Source organism: Engraulis encrasicolus, chromosome 16, assembly GCF_034702125.1.
Source record: "Engraulis encrasicolus isolate BLACKSEA-1 chromosome 16, IST_EnEncr_1.0, whole genome shotgun sequence".
NCBI lineage: Eukaryota > Metazoa > Chordata > Actinopteri > Clupeiformes > Engraulidae > Engraulis > Engraulis encrasicolus.
The window spans coordinates 18913504-18923362 of record NC_085872.1 but is presented as its reverse complement, the minus strand read 5'-3'; the positions used below and the strand labels follow the sequence as shown (position 1 = coordinate 18923362).

At 43.2% G+C, this 9859-nt stretch overlaps 1 protein-coding gene across 1 annotated transcript in view; it reads left to right on the top strand.

Annotated features, from left to right (window-relative positions):
- pigk (phosphatidylinositol glycan anchor biosynthesis, class K) overlaps positions 1–6071 on the top strand; it is a 36332-nt gene extending 30261 nt beyond the window's left edge. The window contains exon 11 of the mRNA XM_063220249.1: positions 4037–6071. Coding sequence (XP_063076319.1) covers positions 4037–4153 — 117 coding nt within the window. The 3' untranslated portion in view covers positions 4154–6071. The remainder of the gene's footprint in view (positions 1–4036) is intronic.
- Positions 6072–9859: the final 3788 nt, after the last annotated feature.

Sequence of the window (9859 nt, the reverse complement as noted above, 5' to 3'; positions counted from 1 at the left end):
ATGTGTCAGGATAGGTGGTGGCATGTTCCAGGGACTTCTGTGTCTTCAGCTGACTCTCTAGGGCAGAGGTGGGGAACCTATATCTCGAGGGCCATTTGAGGCTGTTTTATCCGGCCCCCGATATCATTTTAATGTTGTGCAACTTCACATGAAATTACATATTTTGTAAAAGAATCTTAGAAATTACATTTTCAATGCAATTAAGTTATATTCAGGGGGCCAAGAGAAGGTGGGGACTGTTTTAAAGCTGTCTACCTTCAATATAGGCCTAAATTGCATGGGGAAATCCTGATTTGTGTTCATAGTACGGCCCTCGGAGGACTTTTATGACCCTTGTAGGAATTTGAAGTGGCCCCTCGAATGAAAAAGGTTCTCCAGCCCTGCTCTAGGGTTATTTTTGCCTCAGTTAGGTCGCTATGCCCCTGGTTGTAATTTTTGCAGGAGGATCACAACCTCAAACAGAAGTAACACTGCTGAACTGTCTTCATTATCTTCCACTTTTCCACAGTTAATTCTCGAGCCATGCATTTCTAAATGTCAAGACTTTAAGAGATGGTTTTGTAACCTTTCAGAGCTGTATACAAAAACTCTTGATCATACAGATGGGTCTTCACAGAAATATTTTGACCGAGGCATGGTGCACATTAGGCAATGCCTCTTCATCAAGATGTAATTCTTAACTGGTGTGTGTTTTCCACTAGACAGGGCAGCCTTAGGCATCACCTTAGCGACTGAATATGAAATTCCTCAGATTGCGTCATAGTCTTGTTTGTCTGAATTTCAGTAATTGGCTTTTGATTGCTCCTTAGCCAAAGGTGTATTTTCTTATTCCTCCCTCTATTTAGAATGTTCACATCTTACGGCCAATAAAAATATGGTGACCTGCAAGTTTGAGTGGTGTTATTTAAAGTCTAGTTCTACCTATCTAGATAGAAATGCAAGATGTTTCAGTTACATGATGTCAATGTCATAAACGTTTTATGGTCATGAAAAGTTGACATTGTTAGGGCTGTCCTTACCATAACCGAATGTTAATTAATGACGAGTCATAAAATGTTTGGCATTGACATAATGTTCATGACTGCATTACGACACTGTTATGTCATACGTATGACGCCGGTGACAAGTTAAGTGTTACCAACATTTCAAAGGGTGTGCAAACTTTTTTCTCCCACTGTATAGTGTATATGTGCATATGTGTGTGTCTGTGTATCACTGCTTGTGTGTGTGTGTGTGTGTGTGTGTGTGTCTGTATATCAGTGCGTGTGAGTGTGCACTCTCCAGACTGCAATGAAAAATGGAGTGTCTACTCTGCCACTCTGCATTATGTGCAGATATAACTATGCTGTCATGCATTCATGATGTGCTCCCGTGTGTGTGTGTGACTGAGTTGTAGTGTATGCGTGCGGTATACTGTGTGCATGTGTGTCATGCTAAAAAATTGAACAAAACGCTGATCTGCATTGTGCACCACTGTTACTTCCACACAGCTTCCAGGTGCCATGGGTGTGGGAATATACACTTGGTACTGTGTCAACGCATAGCAAGGGAATACAGACACACACACACACACACACACACACACACACACACACACACACACACACACACACACACACACACACACACACACACACACACACACACACACACACACACACACACACACACACACACACACACACACACACCGTATATGGAGAGAGAGAGAGAGAGAGAGATACACTTACACATACACATGCACATACACATAAATATACACATACATGTGTGTATGTGTATGTACGTGTGTGTTTCTGTGTGTGCATTTGCTTTTGATGTGTGCGTGTCTTGAGCTTGTTAGTGTTGAGTCTAACCACTGCTCCCTGTCATGGAGCATCAATCGGGCTCCGCTCCACTGGCTGACGGGTACAGCAGACAGGGTTACACCCTCACACATACTCACCCATGGAGAAGGTCAACATGCATCCTCACCCCTCACACTAGTCATCATTGGCTTCCCTACGAACTGTGTGTGTGTGTGTGTGTGTGTGTGTGTGTGTGTGTGTGTGTGTGTGTGTGTGTGTGTGTGTGTGTGTGTGTGTCTGTGTGTGTGTGTGTGTGTGTGTGTGTGTGTGTGTGTGTGTGTGTGTGTGTGTGTGTGTGTGTGTCTGTGTGTGTGTGTGTGTGTGTGAGACAGAACGAGAGAGATGAGAGACTATAACAGCCTGTGGGTGTGTGAGTGTATGTGTGTGTCTATAAGTGCCTAGTGAAGCCTGACTTTCTCTTTCGCTGCATTGAGCCTCACTATTGGCTATGTGTTGTTGTTACATGCACACGCACACAAACGCACACACACACAAACGCACACACATATACGCATACATTTCACGTACACACACACACACACACAAAAGTACACAAACGCACAAAAGTACACACATACACACAAACGTACTCACACCCACACACACACACAAAGGCACACACACACACACACACACGCATACATTTCACATACACACAGAACCCATGTAGTCTCATGGGCTGCAGCAGTGCCTGCCTCCCTGCCTGCTAGCCAGATGGTGGGTGTGTGTGTTTATAGTGAGTTCTCGACGATGCAGAAACACCTTGGCAGAACTAGTCCATGGCTCCCACTCTGTCTTAAACACACTCACTTGTTTTCTTGTCTTGACTTCTCTCCACCTCTCCTTGTAATCTCTTTTCCTCTGTGCTCCGCTTCGCTTCGCTTCCCTGCTCCCTATTCTTTCTTTCTTGCTCATTCTCACTCTCCCCAGGCTGCTGGTTCTCTTGTCAGGGTGTGAGGGGAATGCAGTGTGTGTGTGTGTGTGTGTGTGTGTGTGTGTGTGTGTGTGTGTGTGTGTGTGTGTGTGTGTGTGTGTGTGTGTGTGTGTGTGTGTGTGTGTGTGTGTGTGTGTGTGTGTGTGTGTGTGAGAGAGAGAGTGTGTGTGTGTGAGAGTGTGTGAGTGTGTGTTACAAGTGTGTAATATCTTTGAGTTTGATTGCAAGTCAATAGGGCATGCGTTTGTGTCTGTCAACGTAGGAATACAGTGTGTGTATGTGTACGCGTGCGTGCGTGTGTGCGCGGGTGACTGTGACTGAGTATCTGACTGCGGACGGTGTGGGGAGGCCTCGCTACAGCTCCAGCGCTCCCGCCGTGTCCAACCCCTTGGCTTTATCTGCATCTCCATACGGCCATCTCCCTGGTGTCTGGCGTTATCTCGCCCACCTTTACGTCTCGCCAAGTCTAATCGCTCTCCCTCTTGGTTGTGTCTTATTCCCCTCCTCCGCTGCCTCTGTTTCGCTCTCCTCCTCTGGCCGAGCTCCCCTTCTCTCCCCTCTCATCGTCCACCCCCCCCACCCCACCCCCCTCCTTCTTGCACTGATTCCATTCTCTTGTAATGTAATTGGAAAAGTTATGAGGACTTTCCTTTTAGAGGTTAAGTCTTTTCCTCAGTAGAATATTCTGACTGCATTAGCATGTAAATGCACTGCTGCCATGGCTTGTTTAATACAGGCGGCCCAGATTTAAAAGTATAATAGACACACAGAATGATGATGCGGTGGCAAATGGCCAGACAGACACGGGAAGAGGATGCACCCTGGTAACAGTGTCTGTGTGCGTCAGTGTCAGTGTCAGTCAGAGGAGTGTGTGTGCGTGTGTGTGTGCGCATGTCAGTCAGAGTTGTGTGTCTTTTGTGTGTCAGTGTCAGTCAGAGGAGAGAGGTGTATAATTCTCTCTCTCTGTGTGTGTGTGTGTGTGTGTGTGTGTGTGTGTGTGTGTGTGTGTGTGTGTGTGTGTGTGTGCGTGTGTGTGTGTGTGTGTGCGTGTGCGTGTGCGTGTGCGTGTGTGTGTGTGTGTGTGTGTGTGTGTGTGTGTGTGTACACACTCATGCCTATATGCATGTGGGCTTGAATGCCTTTTTTGTGCGAATAATATATTTATTAATGTGTGTGCATTTTCCTAGAGACTGCATGCATGCCATCTTGGCATGGCCTTTTCGCTAAGCAGCTGTTTGTTTGCCTTCCTCCACAGAAGCCCAAGCAGAAAAACTGGCACCCTCCCGACGGCTTCATCCTGGGCCTGTGGACCCTCATTATCCTCATCTTCTTCAAGACCTACGGCGTCAAGCACCTCAAGCACATCTTCTAGAAAGGCAGCCAAGAGAGTGACAGACACTCTGCCGAGGACAAATGGAACCGTCTGAATTACTGGGAAAGAATGCAATCTTTTTCTCCTCCAGATCCCCTGACAATTGTGTGTCGGGTGGCAAGTTCAACCTGTCTGATTGACAGCTACTGTATGTCGGTGGTGGAAAATACTTGAATAACTTTTTTTGGGACTTTTTTTATTTTATTGCCTTTTCCCTTCTATTGGAACTGCAACTAGCTGTTGCTTTCAGTCACATGTGGCAGTTTGTTATCGTGGTGCAGTAAGTGGAGTGATCAGTGTTCGCCAACCACTGACAAACGTTGCCCCCAGCAAGAACATGATTTTCATCCCTCACTGACTGCACCCTTGTGACTACAGTAACCGTTTGCCAGAGAGAGGATTTTGAATTGCAATTGTGTGTGCCGAAGGAAAATGAGATCGCGGCCCACAATGTCACTGTATATTTACTCAATTAATAATGTAGGATTGGAGCTCCTCATGCAGCTCACGGCTTCCATCAAAGACAGTCTTTTTCATTGTGATTTTTTTTTTCCGCCACAGACTTTTTTTTTCTCCAGAACCGCAAACCATAATATGGCTATTGACCCTATTAATTTTGTATTTGCCATTCAAGAAATGTCACAGGAACCCTAAGGAGGAGGACCCTGGAAGGAGACAGACAGCGACAGAGTCCTTCATTGTATTGCTACTGCAGTCCCCAGAGACTGGCGCCTGGTTTGTCTCTATAGTTTTTACACATGCATTATTTATACCGTTTCTCTCAGACAGTGACTGTTATAGTTTATAATGACGGGGCCATGTAAATGTACCCATACAACGGCCGAGAACGAGAATGCTATTGATTTTCATTTGTTGCTCTGAATTTACTACTGAAGTGTGGCACCCAGAGGTTTATGTGGGATGAATGGTACGGATTGTGATTAGTGTATTGGCACTCCCTCTCTTTGTGTGCTTATGTGCATCCATGTATTCACACAGAAGCGAGAGCCATATCATTAGTCAAGCTCTGCCAGGAGCATGCATTATTGCAGCAGCAGCAGTAGCACCGACCCCATCACACTCTCTCACTCACACACACACACACACACACACACACACACACACACACACACACACACACGTACACACACACACTCACACACGTACACACACACACACACGTACACACACACACTCACACACACAAGCAAGCGTGCGCACCCTTTGAGTGATATGGATTGTGCGTGTGATAAATGTGTCCACTCCCCACTGATGTATCCTGCCTATTTTCCATTAGCTAAATAGCACTTTCTCACATCATGTCTGTTGACTCTACTTCTTCATTGATGGGGAGTGCTCGCTAGTTGCCTTTTAGGAAGGGCTTGAAGCAACCCCTGTACAACATTTTGCCTCTGAACACAAAAACTACATTTTGTTTTTCAGTCTTTTTTCTGTTTTTCTGTCACCCATCACACGTTTTAATCCTCTAAGGCAGTGTTTCCCAACCTTTTTTGTCACGTGTACCCCCTGAGCCTTTTTGTCATACCATGAGTACCCCCTCACTCATGCTTTATATCCCAATGTGACTATGCTCCATACATTTTTTCATTTTCCCAAGTACCCCCTGCAGTGTGCTCGCGTACCCCTAGTGGTACACGTACCCCTGGTTGGGAAACACTGCTCTAAGGGCTGCATTTGGGGTTTTTTTGTGCATATGTTGGGTGTGTGTGAAACAGTTGGTGTAACGGCTGTGTCAGCATCTCTGGGAGTGTGACTATTGTGAGATCCACGCGTGTCCTTTAAAATCTGCTGCTGCATGTTTCTTTTGTCCATGCTTTTGCTGAAGATGATGGTTTTTGCTTTTTAACGATGGCCTCAAGTGTCACTTGAAATAAATGCGAAGGAAATGGAACTTGAAGAGGTCTTTTGAGTTTTGTCTGGTTTTAGGTGCATGGTAATAATAATTTAAAAAGTCACAGCAGCAGAATAATGCAATGACCGACTCGATACATTTTTGCTAGGCTGTTTTGAGTTACTGTAGAAAGAAAGAGGCTGCAGCAGCATGTGTAAACAATGGTATGCTTGTAAACTGACAATGTTTTGTAGATGCATTGTGACATGGTGACACATCAAGGCCCTGAAAGAGACACAATGAGGAAGAGCCGCGTAAGAACAGTTGTGGTCATGTCCCCCATTTTGACTGATGCCATTAAGCCAAAGTGGTGCATGACAGTTGGACTCCCTGCCTATAGCTGCTCACCATGCCCGCAGAGAATTTCAAGATGGCTCCCATAATAACACTACAAATATTGCCACTGCACGCAACATCAAACTAAAATGGGATGTCATATTTCAATTTATTTACGTGCTTTGGCAGCTACAGAATCCCATGCAAGTTATGTATGCGAGGCAGATTTTTGTGTTTTGTGTCAGTTTGATATACTCTGTCTCGCTGTACCAAGCTGGCACAAGCGATAAGATGTTAGAATATGATATATACGGCATGATGGAAATGTTCAGTGGTAAGAGGAAAAAGTCATTTGTCACAGTTTGAAACACGTTTCTGACAGTGATAAATCAGCAGAAATAGAAGTCTGAGTATGAACACGGCATCCTCCTCCACTTTATTAGTTTGACTGTGTCTGTTGAAATGAGTGCATTTTACCCATTTTAGCCTAAGCCCTTTTTGGGAAAGAGTGCCCTCTGCCTATTCAATCCCAAATATCTCAACCTCCGAAACACATACAAACATGAAATGAGTTGCATTTAAAAGCTAGGACCCTCATTTTGCATTAGAATGTGTTCATTCAGCTCTAACATACCCACTAGGGAATGGATGCAAACGATTAATCGATTAATCAACTTTAATCAATCAATGCGTTAATCGATTAAAAGACATTAATCGCAATTATTCGACAATTCGACTGACATGAGACCCAGGTGAAAAGGGCATGTGAAGAGTGTGTGTGAAGAGGGGTGTGAAGGGTGGGAATATTTAAATCACCTTTGGATTAAATAATTGAAATAGAATTAATTTAAATGTGGTATTTTATCTAAATTTTTAATTTTTTCGAGAAACATTGAGATTTTGGGGGGAAAACGCCGTTTATCAATTAAACGTAAGTTGATCGATAAGGCTATCAACTAATGATTAATGAATTAATCGATAATTTGCATCCCTAATACCCACATTTTTAATAAAATCCCTCAAATCTCAAGAGCCTGAATGCAGCGGTGTGTCTCCAGGCTACAATGGTTTAAAGTGTTTTCAATACCCCTGGATCATGTGAATTGGATCATGTGAAGACTCCTTTTGTTGGTCTATAATTGGCTCTGCCCCCTCATGATACTTGTTCAGTCCTCCACTTCAAGACTGATGTCTAACTACCTCAAAATCCCGCAGATGATGATCAGATCAGACACGAGTCAGTGAACCATGAAATAAACAAGGCTCTCATATTATCAGTGCTGTATTGGTGGGGTGTGCAAGTACACGTCTGAAATATGTTAATCAGAAGATCGGTGCAGTGCTTCGGACAACTGTGTCTGGTACGGTGCTCAAGCAACAATTAATTTTGTCCTCTCTTTAGCCCAAGCCAGTGCTTCATAACTCGCAGGAGGAGGAAGGAATGCTGTCTGATTGATAGCTGCTATGTTTTACTGACATTTTTAATTTATGACAGAATTTTAATATGATGCCGCTGAAGAGTGATGGCTTCCTTAAAGATAGATGTTTAATTTGACTACAGATTTTGCAGGTAATTTACACCTTTTTCCGCAGCATAAATTCTGACTGTGTTTACATTTAAACATCTGACGACCCATTGGCCACATCTTATGGCAATTCAAAAGGCCTTTTCCAATACTTGGCTTTTCAGTGTAAATTAATTTTCTGTTTTACCTAAAGCCACTACGCTGCTGAATGTGTATGCACACCCTGAAGATACAGTAAGTAATTCCTATTCATAGCACTTTTTGTAATTACACAATATCTGAAATTAAAGCTGAAAAGCTCAGTTTATATACATAAATCTTCCTGTTTATATACATAAATCTTCCTGTCTTCAGGTGAAAAACTTAAATTTATGCACATACAAAGTACAATTGACATGCTATGTTTACATTCATTTTCACAGATAACAGCATTGCTTCAGTTTTGCTTTGTGTGGGTGCAGAGTGCTATACCAGTTCATAAATCCATGACTGTCTATTGCAAAGCAGGTTGCGCAAGATGCGGAGTTGCAATCAAGGAGTACTGTATGACTGGTAAACTTGTTTTTCTTATTTATTTGTCTCCAGAACTAACTGTTTGGGAATTCAAATTGGACATACCTGTACGTAGTTTGCAGTAGGTAGAACTGACTACACAAGTGTAGTAAACCCTGCATTGGAACGCAAGTTTAATAATAGACATTTTATGTCAGTGTCTTTTTTTAAAGATATTTTTGGGTCTATTTGACTGTATGATAGTATGATATTATGATAGTACAGTGAAGATGGTGACAGGAAGAGAGTGGGGAGAGACGGGGAAGGGCCGGGAATCGAACCCAGGTTGGCTGCATAATAGACGAGTGCCCTACCATTAGGCCACGGTAGGGCCTTGATGTCAGTGTTTAATGTCATTTAATAATGCTCATCACAGAAATGCACATAATGAGAGACAGGAATTCAACTGAAGTAGTGATATTGGTTATATTAGCAGTCTCTTTCAGTCTATGGAAACTGCCTGCCATTTCTCATCATTATTGCTGTTGTGTCTCCCCCTGGGCTCCTGAAGGACAAATAGACTTACAGGCAAGATAACGACCAGCAAAATAACCTTTTCCTTTCTTACAGATGATTGAATGCTTTGCCCCAGTGTTTACATCCTACTCAACAGAAGTGTCTGTGGTCAATATGCTGAAATAGGAGCTAAGACAAGGGATCCATAAGAGACTGTACGTAGTATATTGATGGACAAGTCAAACATTTTACAGTAAGTCTGTCAATATCACATCAGAAATTAGACCTTAAATTTGCTTTTTTCTGTAATTGTCAAGGAAATTCTGAATCAAAATTAGGCATTGTCTTTTATTCTTCTGTAATGGTGATTAAAAGTCATACAAGAAAACACTGTTCAGAGGTCCCATGAAGGCATTTCCTGTGAGGCATTTACTAGAAGAGGATGGTGAAGGGAGGCAACAAACATAATATGGTTGCTGCAGTTTGGTAACAATTCATGAATTATTTAACCAAAAAAAATTACATCACCACTATCCGTTCAATTATTTTAATCCCTGGTGTTGCCCCCGTGTTATTCAAATGGCGGCAACACAGCTGTTCAAAATTCTGTACCTAGCCTTGCACAGACACACTGAAGAGATTGCATCATGGGCTGTTGTGCGAAATAATTTCCTCCTCTCCTAATCTTGGCATTGTCAAAGGACTCCCTTAAGACCCTCCGTGCAGTTCAAAGCACATGTGTGATTGAGAAAATAATGACATTCAGTCAAGGTTTTTTACATTTAAATTATTTTTTTACTACAAGAAATCCTGCAAAGCTACTGGTCTGCTGCCTTCCATACCATACGTCCATGGCTCACACAGCCTCACACCTCGACTTAGAATGCAAGTGGTCTACTGGAGGCAGCAGGCCTGGTGTCCTGTGGGACGGAGAGACAGGCCAGTGGTGATTAAATATGAATGGCCATCTCCAGTCCTATTTTA